General features: G+C 39.4%; 1 protein-coding gene and 2 non-coding genes across 3 annotated transcripts in view; 2 read left to right on the top strand and 1 right to left on the bottom strand.

Moving 5' to 3' along the window:
- Positions 1–14,178, top strand: part of cnn3a (calponin 3, acidic a) — a 16,550-nt gene extending 2,372 nt beyond the window's left edge. Inside the window, exons 2-7 of the mRNA XM_026363804.1 lie at positions 10,239–10,360; positions 10,532–10,598; positions 10,860–10,997; positions 11,108–11,224; positions 12,287–12,433; positions 13,081–14,178. Of these exons, the coding sequence (XP_026219589.1) occupies positions 10,239–10,360; positions 10,532–10,598; positions 10,860–10,997; positions 11,108–11,224; positions 12,287–12,433; positions 13,081–13,422 (933 nt within the window). The 3' untranslated portion in view covers positions 13,423–14,178. The remainder of the gene's footprint in view (positions 1–10,238; positions 10,361–10,531; positions 10,599–10,859; positions 10,998–11,107; positions 11,225–12,286; positions 12,434–13,080) is intronic.
- Positions 14,179–21,354: 7,176 nt separating this feature from the next.
- Positions 21,355–21,426, top strand: trnag-ucc. The gene has a single exon. It is a non-coding gene; the product is annotated as a tRNA-Gly (tRNA).
- Positions 21,427–22,018: 592 nt separating this feature from the next.
- Positions 22,019–22,090, bottom strand: trnag-ucc. The gene has a single exon. It is a non-coding gene; the product is annotated as a tRNA-Gly (tRNA).
- Between the last annotated feature and the right edge of the window lie 722 nt (positions 22,091–22,812).

Here is a 22,812-nt window from a genome sequence, read left to right on the forward strand (position 1 = left end):
AATATTATATTAATATTAATATTAAACCTACTGTACTCAAACTCTACATGTTAAAGCTTTATGTTGTAAGACACATGTTTTTGTTAAGATCAAAATAGGGTAATCTCATTACATTATTACTTCAGTCTTTAATAAGAATGTTGTTACGATTCATATAGCTAACCTTGTTAATTGTGCTGCGTACAGTTGCTGTTTTTTTGGTCCATTCAGCAGACTAACTTGTGCACACTGTCCCAAAACAATTTTAAGGATTACTTTGTTTGTTTGTTTGTTTTTATTTTTAATTTTTAATGAATGAGTTCCAGCTATAACAAATGCCAGTCTGTTTTGTCCACATCAGATAGTTAGTGTTGCAAAGCTGGTCCCTATTACGACATTCAGGCTCTGCAGCACAACAATTAACTGCATATCTGAGTGACAGTTATACGGCTAACGTGCAACATTATTTAAATGTACCACAGTGAACCATTCAGATTAAAAAAGTGTACAGATTTCCAAAGCTGTTAACACTAACAGGTCTCTTATTAAAGCATTCATTTAGTAGCTTCCTGTTTCTACTGACACTGACCTCACCAGTCCAAATGACAAACATTGCCAGCAGCATTTCAGTTGTCAAGCCTGTCAAGAGGTCTGTTGAGTTTTTGTCTGTTCCAGGGATCATTTGTGAGTCAAAAACCTCCATACTATAACTCTGTCCCTTCAGAGTAAACTGTTTCTCTAGTTCCAACGTAGGGAGTCTTCTTCAGCAGAACAATTAGCTGATCCCATCATTTTGAGAAGTCAGACTCTCCCAGTTGGATTTCTATCAATACCAGTAGCTGAGCAATAGCTTTGAAGCAGGATCTTCAGTATTTGGAAGAAGAAGAAACTTATAAAAAAGCTTAGCTGTTATTCCAGCTGTAGCTGATTAATAGGGGGGACAGTGACTCAGTTGGTAGGACAGTTGTCTACGACTTACAGGGTTGGTGGTTCGATTCCTGCTATGTATAGGCTCGTGTTTTGTCTGCTATATACACACAGCAGTCAGCATTGTAAGTGACTCTTCATTTAGATCAAGTATATAAACTACTGTCAGCTCAACAAGGGTTACTACGGTCAGACAAACACATTTAAAAACTGAGGTTCAGATTTATTATTGGTCATTATTGATCCATTTAGTTGCTGTTTTGGAAAATGTGCTAAGAGAAGAAAGAGAAATCAGGGCTTGAACAATATCATAAATAATGCGTAAACAGTGTAGTGTAGTAGTAAAGTTCATGTGACATGATTGAAGGTTAGAATGAAGCTCTTAGATATGTTTTAAGTTTATGTTTTATGATTTTTATTCAACTTCTGTTTCTGAGGCTGAACTTTGAACCATAGTGCTAATAGAGTTTTTTTGTACACAGTGTTGATTATGGGCTTGGTTTAGTGGTTCCTTAAGGTTTAGGTCACACTTGGGCTGATTGGGTAGTTTTAATTGTACATGGGAGTGTGGTGAAAGCTGCTGTTGAATTTGGTTTGTGTTCACTGCCACCTTATTATCCTTCTGTAGAAAGTATCACAGATGACTTGGAGCTGGATATTTCACCTGACAAAATATTTCTATAATTACATTTCTGCTATCCATTTATAATGAACAGTAAAGCATAATGACTCTTGACTTCAGCAACTTGAGTTAGAACAGTAAAATCATCTCCCCTGTCAGGGGCCCATCTGTGTTTCATTGCATAAGGTGTGATCAGTAGTCCATGCTCTTCTCTTCTTCCAAGCTGCATACATCACATTCCTGAAATTCTTTAGCATGAACCCCTTGATGAGAGCCCATCCCCTTGGCTTCAACTACATTTCACTTTTCTCTCTGCTCGCTGGACATCACTGTTGTCAAGCCTACGTAGTAAACATACATTTACATTTTTAGTCATTTGGCAGACACTTTTATTCAAAGTGTCTTACAGTGTAGTACAAAGTACAATGGCATGCAGGGTAAAGGTGTAAGGAGGTCTTGTCTAAGACCTACACTGTTAAGATTGAAGAGATGGTATTTAACACGCAACATCTAATAAATGTGTAAAATTATTAGTCTACACAGTCAGGGCGTCATGAAGTAAACCACATATAAGTAACATAAATATCCAGAATAAATAAGCAGTTAGTTAAAGAAAGAGCAGGAGAGGTCTGAGAGGGCAATAAAATGAGTATACATGCAATAAATAGAGGGCACAGGTACAGTAAGCCTGATGCCCTTTTTAGCTTTCAATGTAAATGACTAAGTAATAACTGTAACTGTGCAGCTGTAAATATTCTCTGAATGGGTTGAAAAGCAAAAGAAGATAACACAAAGAATAGAAAAGCTATTTGACTGAAGACAAATTAACTGGCCCACATAATGGATCATTTTGAAAGAGTGCATTGTTCTGTCATACATAAACCTGAATTCATAAAATGAAGTAATGAGCTGTATGAGCACAAAGACAAACATCAAAGGTGAAAGCTTGGCACATTTCAGTCAAGCACTTGGGTCCATGTTTTCTTTTCTTTTCTTTTTTTTCCTGTTCATCAAGAGGCCACACTTGAGTTGTGGTTGTAGTGTTTGCTTAAATTCAGACTGACTGGGCAACAAGAGCTCCCTCTTCCATGAATCTTTAGGCTTGTCTGCTCAGCCCACATCTTTTCGCCCGTGTCATGAACTCTGTGGTGACTGACTCATCAGGCTCTGCCAGTTTGTCTCAGTACGCATTCATGCATAGTTGTTAAAAAACATAGATCAAAACTGATGTAATCGGTTTATCTCAATGTTATATTTTAACATTCGGGTTTGTACAAATACTCACTGTAACCTGATTATTGATTACTGTTTATTGCTACCTTTTCAAAAGTATGTTGATGTGTAGTATGATCAGCAGATAACACACAATAGTGATCAGATTCTTAAGTGACTTTAAAACCCCTATCCTAGGGCATCTGTTTGTTTTCGCACTCTATATGTTCAGGTTGCCTGTGGGTGGCCAGCTGGCTGTTTGGCTATATCAAGCAAACAGAGAGTGTTTATGTGTGCAGAGCTGGTGGAGGGCTGAAGTAACAGTTGAAAAGTTTAATAATGCAGAACTGAAAAACAGATCGTCTGACATAGAATTACTGTGAGTTTATGTTGAGAAGAGCTTTTATCTATCTAAAGACAGACTGGTTTCCCAGTGGGCTGATCCATAAAGAAAAACTCCATCATTCTGAAATGCAGAAACACACAGAGCAAATGGGCTGTAATTAAGAGGCCCTGGGCTTATCAATGCTCACCTGATGTCAGAGCTTAACCACTGACCACATGGAGAGAGAGAACTTTGCTACTCTTCTTCATCCTCAGTTCACCACAGACCTGAATGCAGTTAGCTTATAATTAATTGTGCCCTTTTATTCATGGAACCTGTCAAATATTTTCCAGTGCAATTAGAAACTGTTTTGAGATTACCTCAATTATGACAATGTAACTAACCAGTAACTTAATGTCCATTTAAAAAGCAGTGCTTCACTGCCCTCTGTAGCTGACAACATCACTGATGGTCAGTAGTGTGTTCTGTTGTTCCTGTAACCACATCTACATCACTCTGGCAACGTGTTAAAGCACTTGAGGACACAAGAAGCCCCTACTACGTGATAAAGAAACTAAGAAAGTCCAGTTTATGTAAATAAACTGAAAAAAGTTCAAGCCTACACAAATAGGCTTCAGATTAGTTGATGAACTGGTTAAATATTTGAGAACATTTTAATGAAAGCCATTTAACAGCATTTTTATCACTGATCAGTACCTTTAATTGTTAGACTGGGTTCAAATGTTAAGCCTCACATGTGCAGCACAAAATATGGTAATAGTAACTCTCCTTGACTGAACTACATGAAAAGGTGAAAAAAATAAAAAATAAAACAGTATATGTAACCACTTCACATGAAAACAGTTTATACCTTCACTTCATGGAACAAGCAGCTGGTCTACCTGTCTGTCACATGCACAGTTGGTGCGCTGGCACTGTGGACATTCCTGTGTGAGCACAAATGTTTGTGTGTGATGAAATTTACTTATTGGAAAGCGTCTATATGAAAGTACATATACTTGTCCACTCCCACTAATGGGGAGTGCAGTTGTCATTTCCCATGTAATGCGCTGACACTAGAGTTCTGTTGAGTATCGTGAGTGCTGCCCTTTGATTGCTCCCTGTGTACTGTCAGTGAAAGGTTTCCAATTTTAAACTCAGGAAATCTTCTCTTCCTGCAGCTATTGTTCCAGCTCAACATAGATGAGATGTTGTATTGTGGCTCTCTTGCTGAGACTTTTGGGGCAGTGTTATGCGAAATAGCAACTTTGTCCACAGTTTGAGCAAAAGTTGAACTTGCATGACTTTGGCGACACTCTGACCTTTGTTATACTGGTTTCACCCTTGACACAAATCATTTGCATGAAATATGCATTTGACACTGATGTTTCCCGCAGGATGAACGTAGTGTTTGGCATGACAATCTAACATTTCCTCTCCAGTCACCTTCTGGACAAAGATTTTCCCAGTGCACAGGAAATCCATAAATGGGCTGGATGGATTGCTTGAACATTTCCAGAATAATATATACACTCCAGGAAATAGACTTTTTCACCCCCTCCCCTCCCCCTTCCTCTGTTGTTTGCCTTTGTGTATCTTTAGTCTTCACTGCAGCCTCATTTCTCTGCTGAAACTTTGACTTATTGCCCCTGCTTTTCTATTTGTACACCCAGTTGAAGACATAGCTGCACTCACCACAATAGGGTATGCTGAGAGTTACTAAAGCTCAGTGGTTATATATTAATGAATAGCAGCCTCTCAGTTTGCTCAACTGTGGTTGAGTACTCAAGCCATGTGTATGATGTGACAAATGCCAGTATTTTGTCATCATACTCCGTGTGTCAGTTAACGTTACCATCACCCTGGTTGGACTTAATTCCTGAGTAAAACTACATAACATCTGACTGTGCATTATTAGTAGTACTGGCTCCACTGAACCTATTTTCCAAATGCGAGTAGTTTTGTGCTGTCATAAGTGAATGCTTTTTGGTACTGGCATTAAGGATAGGAAGAAATCAGGAGGAGGTTTGTCTGTTTTTCACTTCCAGCAGGCTCAAATGTAAACCTTCCAGATTTTTTTTGCCTCAGACTGTGAGTTTAATGCTTCCATCAAGAGAATTAGATCCCTTTTTCCAATGCTTGACTTTTTTCTGTGAGCTCTTGGCAGGGCTCGTCTAAATTAACTACTGGTAGAAGAGAAGAGAGAAAAATTCCTTCCCTCTAATCATCCAAGCTCTTTGGCCTCTCTGTGGGGTGTCTATGCTGTCACACTCCACAGACACAAAACGCCTCACATTAATTCCTAAATGACACAATTTTCGTCCCTGACACTGAGACCTGAAGAGCTGACCTTTGACTGTAACCTTCCACTGAGTCACAGTTTAGAACACTGTTAGAGAGGACAGATAAAGATATGATTATGTGTCTGTTTACTACGTTGAATGCTTGACTGTGTATTCAGTGGGGAAGATTTACACACATTAAACTGAATGGCTTTTGGTCTGTTGGTGGGGCAAAACATTTGAAGTTGTCTTGGTCTCAGAGACATGTATTAACATTTGAAAACAACAAACCAGCACAGTGATAATAAAGAAATTGTTGTTAAAAAACCCTGATTTTTTTTTATCCAGTTCTGACTGTATTTACCGTGGCTACAGTACAGTTGCTTTGTTTTGTCCTTAGCTTTTTTTTTCTCATAGTTTTCTATGTCCCTGTGCACTTAGTCAACGTTCTGTCTGTTGGCAGAAGAGTTTGTCCAGGTGACGGTTGACATTTCCTTTGACAGTAATTGGTGATAAAGCTGTGGTATGACAACAATGTGGCAGGGCAAAACAAGATTATTTATCTAAATGCGCAACACAGTTTGGAAACTACCTTGTTTTTGTCACTAGCCGTCACCTTGGTAATCACAGTGATAGCTTTTATCATAAATGATGATGAAAGGTTTTGATTTCATCTTTTGTCTTTGTTCTATATCATCACACACTTTTCAGAGTTATTTTCATCACAGAGAGACCATGTAAATTGTAAACTACATTAGTAAATAGCGTTTAATGCAGGAGACACATCACCTGCTGTCGAATACATTAGGGAATATAGTAAAATCTGTGTAAAAAGAATTTGTGGTTCTTAAATATCCAGCTATTTTTGAAATTTGAAAATCTTCCAAGCTCTTTCAGCAAAATTCATAGATAGATAGATAGATAGATAGATTTTTTTTTGTTTTGTTTTTGTTTTTGTTTTTCATATTTTGGAAATTTGCCAAACTAACTATTATCAGTTTCTCTTTGCAGTACGCTGATAGATGTGTTGATAGATTACTCTGATACTGAAGAAAACTAAAAAATGTGATTAGGCCTGTTGTGGAATAAGAAGGAACATGTTTCCTTAGTGGGTTTTTTTGGGGTCATTTACTCTTTATGGCCTTTTATAGATTAACTATATATATTCAGATGTTGAGAATGCAGTTACATCTTAAAATAAGAATGCATAAATGTATAAATATGTGTGGTCATGTCTTTGGATTTTGGTTATGACAGGGAAGGTGTTTGTGTTTGTTGTTTTTCACTCAAATTGCTAATGTTATTAAAGTAATTTAATTGCTTCTATGAACAAGCAGCCACTGTAGTTGTGGCTATTTTCTGACTGCAGTGGTCCAGCCCCCAATACCATGAGATGCATAATTCTTCTGGGCTTTTCTTTGATTAAATGATTGATCTGTTTTCAGCTATAAAACAAATAGAATTGATGGATTGAGCCCTGTTACAGTTCATTAACTATCTATATAAAGCAAATATCCATGTCTAGCATGAAGAGGAACTGCGTTGGTGAGTCACTCCACAAGAATTCTGATAAATGACACCAGAGCATGAGACTTTACAAAGAAAACAACATTGTGTTCTCATGTTTTCACTATGTACAAACTGACAGTAGTGTATGCACAGGTCTGTCCATAGGAAAGTAGAGTGGACTATTTTAAGATGGACAACAGATGGATTCTGTCTTCTGATTGTACTCACTCTAAACTGAAGCTGACTCTGTCCTGCTATGGATGCGCAAAGTGTCTGGGGGATGTTTATGCACAGTCAATGAACACTAAAAGGCTGTTTACACTGTCTCAAGAGCTAATGGGGGGAGGGAAGGTACAGTAAGATTTACTGGATGCTTGTACATTTACACAAATGTCAGGTATTATTGCTGAGCTCTATGTGAGCTGCTTTTTTTCTTTTATTGAAGCACGTAACTTTGACTTAATTCTTCAGGAGCTCTTTGTAGCATTTGTATTGATATAAGCACAGTCCCCTCTAAAACTATTAGAGTGGCAAGGGCAATTCTGCACACTGAGGACATTTGGATTTAAAATCAGAAGCTGAATATGCTTTTATTTTGGTGCTAGATACATAAAGCAATATAGAACATAGCACCTTTTTTAAGTGAGCAAAAGTATTGGAAAATGTGATGACAGTTTTTGCCCAGGTGGAACCCATGAGATTAATTATCCAAGCAATACATAGCTCTAAATGACTATTGAGGATTTCACCAGAAGATTATATGTGTTGTTAGAGAATTCTACATCAAAATTAAAGCCACAGAGCTATCTATGAGAAGAAAACATGCGACAATAGGGGGAAAAACAAGAAGGGAAAATGAAACTGTGGCGTTGTACAAATATTTGGTGCAACCAAAACATCAATTTGGAATGTCCTGAAAAAAAAAAAGAAACCACTGATGTGCTGAGCAACATACACTGAATGCGTCAGCCAAGGAAATCAACAGCTGATGACAGAAGCACTGTGACAGCTGTGGAAAAAAACAAACTCAAACTAACAACTTCCACAGAGTAGAGGTAAAGGTATCACAATCCACCATTCAAAGAAGACTTTAAAAATCAGATTAGTAGTGTAAAGAATGAAACCAAAGTGCTTAGAGAAGTGGACAAATTTGTTGGTATCCATTAAAGAATAGGAAAAACCCATAAACGTCACTGAAATAACTCGAATCGAAGAAGAAAAAAAAAACAAGAAAAAAGTAATTGGTTAAAAAAAAAAAAAAACTAAAAATGTACTCATGAAAATCAGACATTGCTTTTGAGTTGAGGTTTGACAGAGGTCCTTCTATAAAAAAAAAACTAATAAAAGTGATCAAAACAGATGGTACCCATAACTTAATATTTTGTTGTACAACCTGTTGATGCGATTACTGCAATTAAGCAATATCAGTAATTCTCAATGAGACTTTTTCAGCTCTTTCCACAGATTGATATGATTTAGATCAGGACTTGAAGACCACTTCAGAATAGTCTAATGGTTTGTTCTGAGCCATTCTTGGGTGTTTTGCTGTGTTCTGGTTATTATCCTGTTGGAGGACCGTGACCCGTTACTGAGACCACGCTTTCTGACACTGGGCAGCTAGTTTGCTCCAGAATGTCTTGAGATTTCATTGTACCCTGTACAGATTTAAAACACAGTGCCAGATGCAGCAAAGCAGCCCCAGAACATAACCAAGCCTCCTCCATTTATCACAGTAGGTACAGGTGTTCTTTTCTTTGTATGCTTCATACATAGAACATATGTGACTTGCCAAAAAGTTCCAGTTTTGTCTCATCTGGACCAAAGGACATTCTCCCAGAATCTCTGTGTCTCATCAATATGCATTTTCTCGCTTTTTTATCATTTCTTTTGCTTTCATCAGTCCTCCTCAGTCGTCTTCCATTAACTGTACTTTGGCTCAAACAGTGACTGATAGTGTGACCATGACCTTCGATTACACAGTCACAGGAACATCAAGCTGCTTGGAGTTGGTCTTATAATCTTTGCCTTTAAAATGTTTGTCTATCTTATTTTCTAATCTCCTGAGACAACTCTCTCCTTAGCTTTCTGTGGTCCATGTTCAGTTTGGGACACACCATGACACCAAACAGCACAGTGACCACTTTTCACCCTTTAAATAAGCAGACTGACTGTTTAAAAGTTTGAAGACACCTGTGATGCTGATTACAGGACACACTTTAGTTGAACATGTCCATCTTTTCTAGAAGTATAATTTTTGTCCGGGCCAGTTTTATTTGTTTTTTAAAAATATTCAGTTAATTTCAATTTATTACTACTTTTGTCAGTTTCAAGTAATTTCAGTGTCCATTGTGGGTTTTGTCCATATCTGTAAGAGACGTGTAAAATGGTCCTATTCCTGCTTTAAAAGGGTGCTATTATTGTTTTGGGAAAGTGACCACCAAGAGTAGCAAAAGTGTGGAGGTAATTTAAGTGTTTTCTTTAAATGTGTTGCGTTTGGTGTTTCATACAGTATTCTTTTTTTCATTTTTAACATTCATCATTCATTCATTTTAAAATGATATTTGCAAATAAATCTTGTTTATTTTAAGTTGAAGCCTTATTATCACAAAGGCCTTTGATGATACATCTCGATATTAAGATATTAATAAGTTAAAAACAAGCAGGATCGGATGGGAAAAGAGGAATAAGAGAACACTGCAAAATAACAGTTTCTCAGTTTTTATCCTTTAAAGGTTCATGTATTAGTGAAATTAACAGCTTTGTTTTATTTTTTGTGACAATATTGTTCCTCAATTCCAAATAAAACTATTTTTATATTTATATTTTTATTTTTATTTATAACAGAAATGGAGCAGTTTACAGAATTTCAATAATCCAAAGAAAACGTTATACTAAGATATTAAAAGATATCAATTTACAATTAAACAAGGTGGTGATAATGCTTTCACTAAAGAACATTCAGAAATCTGTGTTTAATGGAATAACCCACTGTTTTTATGTGTGTTGGAACTCTCCCCACCAGTTTTTCACATTGCTATTGAGTAACTGTGTATCACTCCTGCAAAAAATCAAACAGGATTCAGGTGATCACCTAATCAGTACCTCATGAAGCAGAATTATGATGCGCTGGTGTAGGATTTCAACACACACTGGTACAGAAAGAATGCAATTCTCATATAAATGCTATTTTACTGAAAAATTGCAGTAGTCTCTTGTTTTTTCCAAAGCTGTATATTTATATTTAAACATTTACCATAGATGAAAGTATTAGATCAGACTTAGATTGGGGCCAAAAACAAAACTCCATGAGGTCATTACTAATATTTGTACATTGCTTTTTCCATAAAAGAATACAGACTTAATCTGATGTTTTATCTTTTAGATCGCTCAGAAATATGACCCACAAAAAGAGGAGGAGCTCCGCTTCTGGATTGAGGAGGTAACAGGAATGTGTATCGGAGAGAACTTTCAGCAAGGGCTGAAGGATGGAGTCATCCTCTGCGAGTAAGTTGTGTGTGAAGAATGCATCCCAAGAGTCTGTGGTTGCTGACTGTGGTGTTATGATCGTATATAGAGGTGCACTTAGTGCTTTAGGGGATCATTAACCAGCAGAACTTGTATCCTAGTTGTTGATTAAACACATGTTCTGATATTGTGTTTTCCTTCCTCTCTTAGACTGATTAATAAGCTGCAACCTGGTTCAGTAAAGAAAATCAACCTTTCACAGCTGAACTGGCACAAGGTAAGACCTGTTCTGTTCTGGAAACAATTGGCTTTCAGATTTCACAACAATAATTTAAGGAAGGCAACTCAGAAGTCAGCATCATAAAGAGGGCATTGAGCTAGTCACAGCACGCCAGGCTCAGAGAAGAACTGGACCCATTCATGAAGCCTTCGCTCTCTTCACTAACAGCTTTATTTGTGCTGTTATTGCTTCCTCCTGGTTTTGTTGAAGCCCCCTTACCCACTGCCATCAATCCTTTTTTTCTGTTGCTCTCTGCAGCTGGAAAACCTTGGGAATTTCATCAAAGCTATCCTGGCCTATGGTCTAAAGCCCAGTGACATCTTTGAGGCAAATGACCTCTTTGAAAATGGAAACATGACTCAAGTCCAGACCACACTGCTTGCACTGGCCAGCATGGTGAGCGAACACACATTACAGAAGCTCATTGTTGTCTAAAATACTGCTTTTTCTGTTATTACAAAGCCAGTGTGACATCAGTGCTTTGACTAGCATGTCTTCTCTGTCAGGCAAAGACCAAAGGTATGGACACAAAGATTGATATTGGGGTCAAATATGCAGACAAACAAGCGCGACATTTTGACGATGACAAGATCAAGGCTGGTCAGTGTGTCATTGGACTGCAGGTAATTATGTGCTGGTCATTATGTGGCTCTTAAAGACGCCATCAGAACTGAAGTCTTTAGGCTAAAAACACTGGGAGCTGATGTTATGTTCATAACTTAATAACAAACCTCTAGTGCCACCACTTATGCATAAATCTTTGTAATCATTATAAAGTTACAATTATGAACACATTCTGTTTTACTGTAAGTAATGACACACAAATTATTGTATTGTTTTTGTCTGTACTGAAAACATCATTTAAACATTCACAGTGAGGCTGAAAAAGTATGTCAACCCCTCGGTTAATGACCTTAGTAAAAGTTGAATGGAGTCAGGAGTTAGCAAACTAGAGTTCAATCAGTGAAACATGACTGTAGGTGTGGGTTAGAGCTAGTCTGATTCATTTAGTGTTTGCTTTTCACAAGATGTGAGCCATGTCTTCCAAAAAGGTGACTTCAAGAGATTTTGGTTGATCTGCGTAAAGCTGAAAAGCATCATAAAGTAATCTCAGATCAGAGACCTTAGAGAAATTGTCTTTAAATAAAGACGACTCTTGAGTTTTGTGAGTGCTCTCCCTATAGGTGAACACCCACCTTAGAAGAAGCTGTGTGATGCTGCAGGACAGTGACTCTTAACATTAGTAATCTACTACACAGTGCCTTCACAATAATTCTCCTTTTGTAGTAGCCCAGTCACAGCTCACACTTTAACCTAACAATGATTCTCTGAAATAAAGCTCAGAGAAGTCATATCATCCCCTGCAAAGATGGACCGCAAAGTCTAGGCTTCATCTGTTGGCCATATATTAAAGAAGATCTCCTGGGTTGCTCCATTATGACTTTTGTCAGGCACTTAACTTGTCTGCAGTTACAGGATTTTTTAAACTGTAAACACAACAGTGCTGCATTAAATGCTAGCATACCTGCAATGCCAGCAATATCCTGAACATTTTGAATCTGTAGGGTAATCCTTAAAGGCTTTTGTTACCCAGAGAAAATTAGAGCTTACTGAAACTAAAATGTCGGTGGTTCTTCTAAACAGGTTAGGCTGATTTGTGTTTGGATTTGGCCTTTGGTTTTCAGATGGGAACAAACAAGTGTGCAAGTCAGGCTGGAATGACTGCTTATGGAACCCGAAGACATCTGTACGACCCAAAGACTCAGACTGACAAACCCTATGACCAGACTACAATCAGCCTGCAGATGGGAACCAACAAAGGAGCCAGCCAGGTTAAAGTCCACTCTTCTTTAAATCCTCTGAGCTTTTCAATGCAGTGTTTTTGAGCTGCCAAGTAGTATTCAAAACAGATTAATTTACAACATGTGCTATAGTTACGTCAGTCAAATCAAGTTCAGAGCATGGTTCATGTTAGCGATCTGCAGTGTTACCTTACAGCACCTTAAGACACATGTTATTCAACTACTAAGAATCATAGTGTGATCATTAAGGATATTGCAGTGTTCAGATTAAAATAAGTCCTGGGTTAAAACAACACAGGGATCTGTGTTGGTGGAAGCATGGTATTTCAAGCACTGGTGAGATATGAAATACAATCCTGGAAGTGCAGTTTAGGTAACAGATCCCTGGATGAGAAGGCTCGTCACACTATAACACTGCACAGAGGTTCAGCAAAGTTATCACAGCAGCAGGTCATTTAACTTTGACCATGTCAGTTGTGAGGATGATTTACTCCATTCAGTAGAGAGAAGTTAGAAAATGGTCAATAGGATTTATATTGTTTTCTAATGTTTGATGTGAAGATTTTACCCTTTTTAGGATATCAATGTGGTATTACTTTAATCCCTGGTTCAAACATCAAATACAGTCGGTAGAGATGAGTCATGTAATGTTTCTGCTTCTTTGTGGTTTCCTGCAGGCGGGCATGTTGGCCCCTGGTACTCGCAGAGATATCTTTGACCAGAAGGTGGCGCTGCAGCCACTGGACAACTCCACCATTTCCCTCCAGATGGGCACCAATAAGGTGGCATCTCAGAGGGGTATGAGCGTGTACGGTCTGGGTCGACAGGTGTACGACCCCAAATACTGTGCCCCCCCAACAGAGCCAGTCATCCACACTAACGGCAGCCAGGGCACCGGAACCAATGGCTCAGAGATCAGCGACAGTGACTATCAGGCAGAGTTCCAGGAGGATGAGTACCATGGGGGCTACCATGACGACTACAGCTCCCATTACAACGATCAGGGCATTGACTATTAGTGGAGACCTCCACCTTCAGTGCAGTATTAACAAATGTATTTTATCAGCTACACAACAGAGCAAGTCTTTTGCTATCCTCAATAGTCTGTTTTTATTCTCCTGACGCATAAAATGAAATATGGCCTTGAGTGCTTTCCTTCTTCACCTAGACTATTTGATCTGAGCAGCAAAGGTCGTAAGAAGTTGTAGTAGCATAGAATGAGATACAGAGATTCAGTGATTTAAAATGTATTTTTAAGCTTAAGAACATTATTTTTAATACTCACTTTTTAAAATATGTCTTAATGATGGAACACTGAAGCAGTGATTACTTTCCATTTCATTCCAACGTTTTTATTTGTGGACTGAAACCTCGCTGGTCCATGTGAGAGGAATTCCTATCATGTATCACAACAACTGGTTGATTTATGCAAGTCTGTCTGTATTCATACACATCCTGCACAGTTTCTGACGCTGGTATTCCTACATGTATTTACCACATTTAATCACTAGATAGTTCTTTTTTATTTTTTTTTTGTTTTAACAAGGCGCGTATAAATCCTGATGGCTGTTGGACAGTGCAGGTGACCAAATCTTAGCTGACACACTTTTCCAGGTAGCATCCTCATGCCATCTGATGACCTATGTTTTCATACTGTTCCCCTTGTTTTCCCAAACTGTATTTATTGCGATGACTCTCATTGCAAATCAGTACACTGTTCATAAAGAAACTGGTATGCTATAAATAAAGCCTTAAGTTCTTCTAAGTTTCTGAAAGCGTGTCTGCACACTATTGTTGCGAACATCATGTCGAGTCATACAGAAGAAGATACAACGTTGATTGCTACAAGTCATGCTAACATGTAAGAACATTCTTTACAATATGTAGAAAGAAAAGAGTGGAAAGCTCTGAGATGGGAGAGTGTAGTTTGGAGGCAGTGTTAATTAGTAGATTAATAGCAATCTGCAGCAGTGTGGGGGTAGGTAGATCAGTTAGGTTAGTAGCTCTGATATTTAATACTGGCCATATGAATATTTCCAGAAAGAACGATAAAGGTTAATAAAATAAAATGTGTCACCTGACTCGTTTTAAGCCAAGCAAATTACAGATATCATATGATAGCTAACTCAATTTGAAAGGCCAGTTCCATTCAGCGTGAGGCGTAAAGCACGTCTTGTGATGTTTTTTTATTCTTTGAACAGAGCCAAAACAACAATGAATAGATCCTAACATTGTGTATCCAAAGACATCCTGACATCTCTCATTCAGTTATCTTCATAGATATGATCAATCTTAAAGGGAAGTTACAACCAGTATACAAAAAACAAATGAGGTGGGAAATACAGAAAATACAAAAAAAAAAAATAAAGCAGAATAAGAAATAATAAGACTAAATGTAAAACCAGAATGTTTGCAAATATTCAGCCCAGAAATGTTCTGTGCATTAGTCTCACATGTTGGTTGCTGAGATATAATTGACTGTACAATAAATATTTACCTGCAGAGGCTTCCTCATAGGTGATTATACGTTATCTGTGTGAAGCGGCCTCATTAGGCCCAGGCCCATATCAAGATTAGAAGATTGGATTAATGGTTTTAAGCTGTGTGGGTGGAAACATCGTTGGCTAGATATTGTGGATGAAGAGATTTGACAGTGGAAGTGACAGATCAGAAGTGTCTGTATGCTGAGGAAGAGATCTTCTATACGTCACTAAGTGTGATTAATTAATCTAGAAATGAATGCAAACGTTGTCCTTGTCCTGATGTTTTAGTCACGATCAGCAGGTGCAGGGACACAGATGCTGTGTATGGGACTGTAGACCAGTCAGACTGCCCATTCTGACCAATGAACACACAACATTAACTCCAACGAGGGCATAATGTTGTGGCTGGTCACCAAATAGAGCGCCACATTGTTCCTTTATTACCAGGAATACACACAGTTAGTTTGTTTTTTAACTCACTACCACATAAGGCCACAGTTTGTATTTGTACACAATAAATAGCTGAATGCTACTGGTACGCTGCCAGTAAAATATCTGCTGCACATAAATTTTACCCAGAGAAAAGCAGCTGTTTGAACGTCTCTCCAAGGAGTTTCTAGAAATGGGCAAAGGCTGAGTGAGGAAAGAATGAGTCCAGCAGCTCAGGAAAACAAACACTGCAGCAGGATGCAGGCACTGTTCACACGCTTTAAGGCTAACGGAGACACTGTAAAATGCATGCATTTGCATTTAAAGGAAGCTGTTCATCACGGGGGGATCAAAAGACTGAAGAGTTCGATTAGACACATGGTGCATTCCAGACATCCAGAAAGTCAGACGTTCTAACTTTCAACTAGGAAAAATTCACGGGAATGGCCAAGTAGGACACTCAGGTCAGATTTCAGTCCAGAATTTTCCAGGATGCAGTTACTGTATCAACATGTAGTCAACATGGCAACTCGCAGTGGAAACACTGTGTAGAACGACCAACATGATGAAAACGCAGAATACACCTGAGTCTGATCCTCAGTGACTCAAAACCACTAGAACCAAGCTTTTCAACGTTGTCTGGTTATCCAGTGTGTCTCTACGTGGATTATGAGGAACAGAACCAAGAGAAGGACCACAGCTTTAAGAAGATGTGGTCATTTTAGGGGTTATTTTTATTTTGTTATTTCTCCTCTTTGTGGTTGTTTTTGTATCTTTGTGGTCATTTCGTGTCTGTTTTTGTGCTCGTTTGTATTTGTCTCGTGTTCGTGGCAGTTTTGTATCGATGTTCTTGCCTTGTGCCCTTTTGTCGTCAACTTTAGTCCCTTCTTAGTCTTTTTGTGTCCCTAGTTATTTTTGTGGTGGTTTCGTGCATATTCTTATTACATATTTCAGGGCTCCCGAACCCCTTGGGCCCCTTCACACATATCAAGTGAAGCTGTAAACACTTTTGTGGCAAATTATTTTACACATCATTTCCACAACTTGCATTTTAAAGTTACCGACAGGGGACAAATAGAAGGAAACAACAACATATACACACTCTCATACGTCCAAGTCTTGGTCCACCATATGATGCCAGAACATTTAATAAACGTCAATGGGATCAAAAAAGATCCAAAAGATACTCCCTCATTTGGTGTGGACACTACTGCTCAACACATTGGTTCATAATCTCCCATTGAGATTTGGTGACTGCAGACCATGATCCACGTTGTTACCAATACATTCAGTGACACCTGGTGTCCTATGGACAGAAGCATCGTCCCCCAGTCCAGGTGTACCCTTTAATCTATCTCCTGTCTGTAAGTTAAAACACCAGCTAAAGCCATGCTGCTACTATTAAACTACTCAGTCCTCAAAGATTCACCACCACTTACCTCTAATTACAAATTAAAAAATCTACTTTTGCTGTTGAATGAAAAATGATCTACAGAGGTTCTTTGTTATGGACGGTATAGTGAGCGATGACACTCTGCATCCCTGAGGTTAAATTTAGTCATCTCTCATTGTGATGAGTGGATTAACACAGGCCTGTGTCTGTTCTACAGTCAGGCACACTGGGATTTCACAAAGTTGAAGACAAAGAGTGAGCAGCCAATGGGCTTCATGAGAATGCAATGGCATTCATTCAAAGCCCCTCCTAACCCCAGATCCCCCCCCCCCCCCCCCCTTCCCTTCAGACACACACACACACACACACACACCAACCCGTCCGCTGCTCAGGAATAATCACTGCTTTGTGCAGGCCTGCAGAATTCAGGGTGAAAACGCAAGACTCAATTATAGAGCGAGAGTCCAAAAAAGCCTGGTAACCGCAGCGAGCAGAGAGGGCCCTCACAGGGAAGGCATAAAACACAACCCGTCGTGCAGGCCTGCCGTGTTTGCAGGCAGATACCAACCCGGCTCTCCCCTCCCACTACACACATGCTGCCAGGGGCCAGAAACGTGTGACAGAGTTTTTGTGCCAAATGATGCACAGTGTTACTTCACTGGCCCAGTGGAGAGTCACAACCAACAGCACAATAACTAATACGTGATGATTTAAACTGATGAAAGTTATCTTAATGTGACAGAGTTTAGCCAACGGCGAAATGAGAAAGCACTTTTTTTTTAATTTGGCACAAACTGAGCTGACGTTTGTCCTGGGTTTCCATCTGGATCCTCTCGACCGGTGAATCCAGTGACGTGCAGAAAGCCGCCTGTCCTGCAGCTCAGTTGCTTGTCTGAGAAAACTCTCTGGAAACACCTGGACATTATTAGGAAGTAGCGGCGGTGGAGCTGCAGCTCTCCTCCTCCTCCGCAGGCTGTAATTCAATGCACCTCTGCGCAGGGAGTGTGAGGGGCGAGGGGGGAGGTGTGCAGTCCTCTGGCAGACACATGGACGACTGGGATGGTTTGAGGATTGGATGTTTGATTTCCTGCAGATGACAGGCTGCTGATCCTGCTCAGCTGTGGCACCCTCAGCTGAGATGGAGGCTTTAGGGGGTGAGGGGGCATCAGGTTCTCAGCTCTGTGTCAAACTGACAGTACTGACAGTGGTGTATCCAGTTAGTGCTTGTTATTTCTACTTGTCAGTCTGACATTTAAGCAAAACTAAATATCAGTTCTATCTCGATGAACTCTTATTCTACTGCAGGAACTTAAAGGCTGGTTTGTGGTCTCTTCAGAACGACTTCATGTGACATGTGACCACATTGGTAAAAAGTGTTTATAGTAATTCCATAGGGCCACACTTAAAGGCAGAGTGAGAAAAACCGGTCGTCATAAAAAGGAAGACATAGGTCTGTAATTATTGGGATCAAGTGTGTCACCACCCTATATGAGACGCAGTAGGAAGCACTCGTGTAGTTTTACTGTAAAAATTAAGCACAGCTTATAGATACATAACAAAACAAGGAGGTCATTTCAGTTCTGTCGAGTCATGATAGCTTTGTGACAAAAGACAAAAGAACGTTGGGTATGAAATCTGAATAAACACAACTGTAGGGTTCAGCAGCAGTTCAACTTTTCTCCAAGGTAAGATGGAGGATTTTCATTTTTGTCCTCAATGTTAAGGAATTTCCCCAATATGACTCGGACTGCAGCGAGCCGCTTTCAATCGCCACTGGATCAGAAAATAATCTGGACCCAGGAGCTCTGGGATCAACTGGGAAATCCAAAGACAGCGTGGCCCTCTCCGCACTCAGAAACCCATGCGAAGCAAAGATCTGAGGACCAGCCTGGATTTTCGAGGCCTTCTTGGGCAAAAAAAAGCGGCCTTTGTGTTTTTGACTCGTTCAAGCCAGAGATCCTGAGCGATGTCTTCAATCCTCCGCTTACACTCGGCTCTACTTTATTTGCCTTATTTGGGTTTTTTCATTAGATTTTCATATAACAGCATTTTAGACATTGTCTCCGTGTGTGGACACGCGACTTCATGATTCATCTTCTTTTCCAGATCTTTCCACAGATAAATTCAAACTTTAAAAACCAAGCTTTTGTTCACAGGTAGACCAGAGTCGCTGTTCAGCCAACTGCTCTGATGTAGTTTACAGTCAGTTGCATAATCCTTGGTGCTGAGAGCAGCAGGCCTTACACACACACACACACACGCACACACACAGTTCTGTTACTGTCTTTTTGAGGTGTCTCATTGTCAAAAAGCTTCCTTCATCCCAAAACTCATTGTTGCTGGTATCAGACTCTGGTCAGTGAAAAGCTTTTCTAATAACTAGAGATTCAAGTGATTTAAAAAAATCTAAGACTGTTTAGAAAACAAACTTTTAAATATAATTTACACTTGTTTTATTAAAGGAGGGATGAACAGATAGCTTATGAACTTGGTTGCAGCTGCTGCCTCCTTTTTCCGTTTTAGTATTTATCACTGTCAGCTGATAAATCTATTGAATTTGTCAGGAGTGTTGCAGACAACCTCATTCTCATGATCAGTCACCCCTCTACTCTTAACTGAATTATTGTGTGCAGCTTTTCATTGAACTGAAAATAAAGATGGGAGTCAACGTGCCTGAATGTTCACAATTCAAATCAGTTTACTGACATTAAAACTAGTTGATACAATCACTTGTATGAAGCTGTTCCCTGGTCCTTGTGTTCTGACCTCACCAGCCTGTTTACAGACGTGTGATTTAATTTCATAATGGAATAATCACGTGGATTAACATTCAAGGGACTCAAAACACAGACTGTTTACACTGAAATGAAGAGAATACTACGGTGTAAACTTAAGAAATATGAACAATCAACTTACTTGAACACACTTTTCCTCCAGGTCTACACCTGCTCCCCCCATCACACTGTGCTCACATGATCCTAACAGAGGATTGCATATGTAAAGCAACATGTTGGTGTAATCTCTGGGTGAATACTGACTGTCAATGCAGAACATGCATGCAGGAGTTTGATGATGCAGGAGGACACGTCAGGTCAGGAGATGTGCTGCAGTACAGTAATCTATGAAGTGTGTAATCTACGTGTTGCATTTTCCAAACTGTCAAACTACTTCTTTAAGATTCAAAAAAGCAATGGGGACATATAGTGGACAAGCTAAATGTATAATATACTGTAATACAAAGCTATAATGTAGCTTTATATGTATTTATACAGCCCCCCGGATCCACTACTGTCCTGTTTCTACATTTGAGCCCCAGCTTCTGTGAAACTCTTTGCGTGTCCATGCTTAATAGACAGAATTATAAACAGAACATATTAACTTCCTGCACCCTTAAATGCGGGATGATGCCAAAACCTAAGTCATGATAGATGGACATGATAGGACAAGGCAGTAGAAATAATACATTGTGCCTAAATATGATTTGGTGATGTCACTAGTATTTAGAAAACTGAAGTGAAGCCATGTTGTGGTCAGACAGCTAACAGGGAGCTTTGGGGACGACACTGCCCTCTAGTGGATTTTCTGCAGCATGACTTTATAACTTACCAAACGTACCAAAGTTCAACATGTCTTTCTTATTACTAATAAAAGTCCTCTGTGGACACATGCACGTTTTTAAATCAGACCACAGTTTTTAAAAAGTATGAAAAAAATGACATTACAATTGCAGTCACTTCTTCCCAGTGGTCAGAGAGATGACCGAGAGCCCAGCTCTGCACAGCTGGTCACTCTTACTTTACTTTTTACTTTAACTTTTGCAGGAGTCAAACTCAGAATAACTGTTTGCGAGGCCGTTTCGCACATATCCATAATCTGATATTTTGCTCCAGAATGAGAGTGAAGACACAGTCAGCTTGCATTGCTAGAGGCCAACCATCACTCAGAGACAGAGATTCAGAGGTCCGCTGCAGAGTTGGGACAACTACTTCTACTAGATGGACAAACGTATGAGTAACACTCCATGAATCAGGCCTTTATGGTGGAGTGATTGGATGGAAACCACTGTTAGTTTAGAGTTTGTCCAACAACATTTAAGACTCTGAGAGCATGAAGAGCTGATTATCTGACCCGATCACACAAAATGAAACTCTTTGTGAGTTGAATTTGAGAGAAAGTATGAATGTAACCAAACACAGAGAACTCTGCTCCAAAGACAGAAAGGGGTGATGCTTAATATTAGCATAACACTGGTCTGAAGCGTCAAGCCACAAGGCTCCGGAGGCTTTGGGAGTCCCACATCTGCAGAGTCATCTGAAAACTCCTGCAGACAGCAGTTGAACAGAGGTCAGAGGAAATAGAGAGCTGACAGCGTATTTGTATAAACTATCGTACAATATAGGATGAAATGGTGCATGAGAGGCTCAATGCTCTCACAAATCAGAATTGTAGACTGTGATCTATACGCTTTTAAAGTGAGTTTAAGATCTTGTCTACATGTTTTCACACCGACAGTGGATCCAGTCTGTTGCTGATACCTCCTTCTTCCTCTCTCCTGCCCCTCCTCCTCCTCTTCACTCCTCCTCTGTCCTGATGAATGCCAGACTTCAGAGTTTGCCGTATGGAAGAAGAATCTCTCCTTCTGTCGAGCGATGGTGGTATAGTGGTGAGCATAGCTGCCTTCCAAGCAGTTGACCCGGGTTCGATTCCCGGCCATCGCAAACCTTTTGCACTTAGCGTTGCCAGATGTTACTGTAATGTTAAGTACAAGTAAGTTTCCTTAACGTACAAACTTTAAGAAATGTTGATACCGTTGACAGCTGCAGAATTAACTGATGTAGTTGTGCCATTATCATCGTAAACAGACGGTTTCATCGATGTGTCTCCACTCACACTAAACGTGGAAGGATTCTTAAAGTGAGGAAAACAAAGAGGTTCCAAAACTCATCCACGTACGCGCTGCAGTGGGTTTGATGTGAACTCTCTCCTCAAGTATTATCACAATTCTTTAATCATGTATTCTGGTTATTCTGCTTTGACAATGTAAGATCGAGTGGGTGGAAACTCAGAGGAAACAGGAGATATACAGTTTATAGATCTGCTACCGTGCGTAACCACGCGCGCCAGGCGTTGTGCGCTTTTACGCACGGACCAGAGTCACTTCTGCTGTGAATGTGCTAAAACAACACCTTCAAATGTCGTAAGCTGAAATTTAAACAATGAATGAATTGATGAATATATTTATAAATAAAATAGCAACGACGATTAATCATCAGCTATGATGTTTTTATGTTTCCTTTCACTTAAAGATTTTGCGATGGCCGGGAATCGAACCCGGGTCAACTGCTTGGAAGGCAGCTATGCTCACCACTATACCACCATCGCTACAGCAAACACAGAATTAGCCTGAAGCTGGAGGATGAAGGGCTCTTTTTCTCTCACTGAAATTCATAGTTTTACCTTTAAAATTATATGTTCGCATTTTCTCCAGCAGGGGTCGCTCTTACTCTGTCATATCTTCAGTGAGGTTGTCTGTGACTTATCAGATTATTCATTTCCTTTCATTTGTGAGTAAGTCTTCATAAATCATTGTGAAAGTAATCGTAATGTAGATGCTGTAGTATTGTAAACTAAGACTAAGATGTTTAAAGGTTAGTCTGGTGTTCTGCTGTAACACTTGTACTATTAGTTTTGTGTCACTTCAAATGCTCTTGATGCTAAGTTGGATCATTATGTATAACAGAGCTTAATTATTAGTCTAGTATGTAATATGTAGGGTTAATATGACTTTGTCACATTTTATTCGGACCCTATGAGCCCATTCGATTTTTGATGTGCCGCCCCCTCTAGCTGTGCCTTCTCTCAAACTTTGGTACCATATTGGCCCCACAGTAGTCCTGAGCAACTCCTATTATCAACAGGCCAACACGGGCAACTTCCAAAGAGTTTAGAATCACTGCTTATCAAAGTTAACTTGATATTATATTTAACCAAATTACCACAACACACATATTTGTTCAATATATAAGAAATATATATATATGTCCAGAAATTCCTAACACATGAAGCCCAGCATGACTACACGAGTCCCTCCCAACATCCATGTA

The sequence above is a fragment of the Anabas testudineus genome, chromosome 2 (genome assembly GCF_900324465.2).
Source record: "Anabas testudineus chromosome 2, fAnaTes1.2, whole genome shotgun sequence".
Classification (NCBI taxonomy): domain Eukaryota; kingdom Metazoa; phylum Chordata; class Actinopteri; order Anabantiformes; family Anabantidae; genus Anabas; species Anabas testudineus.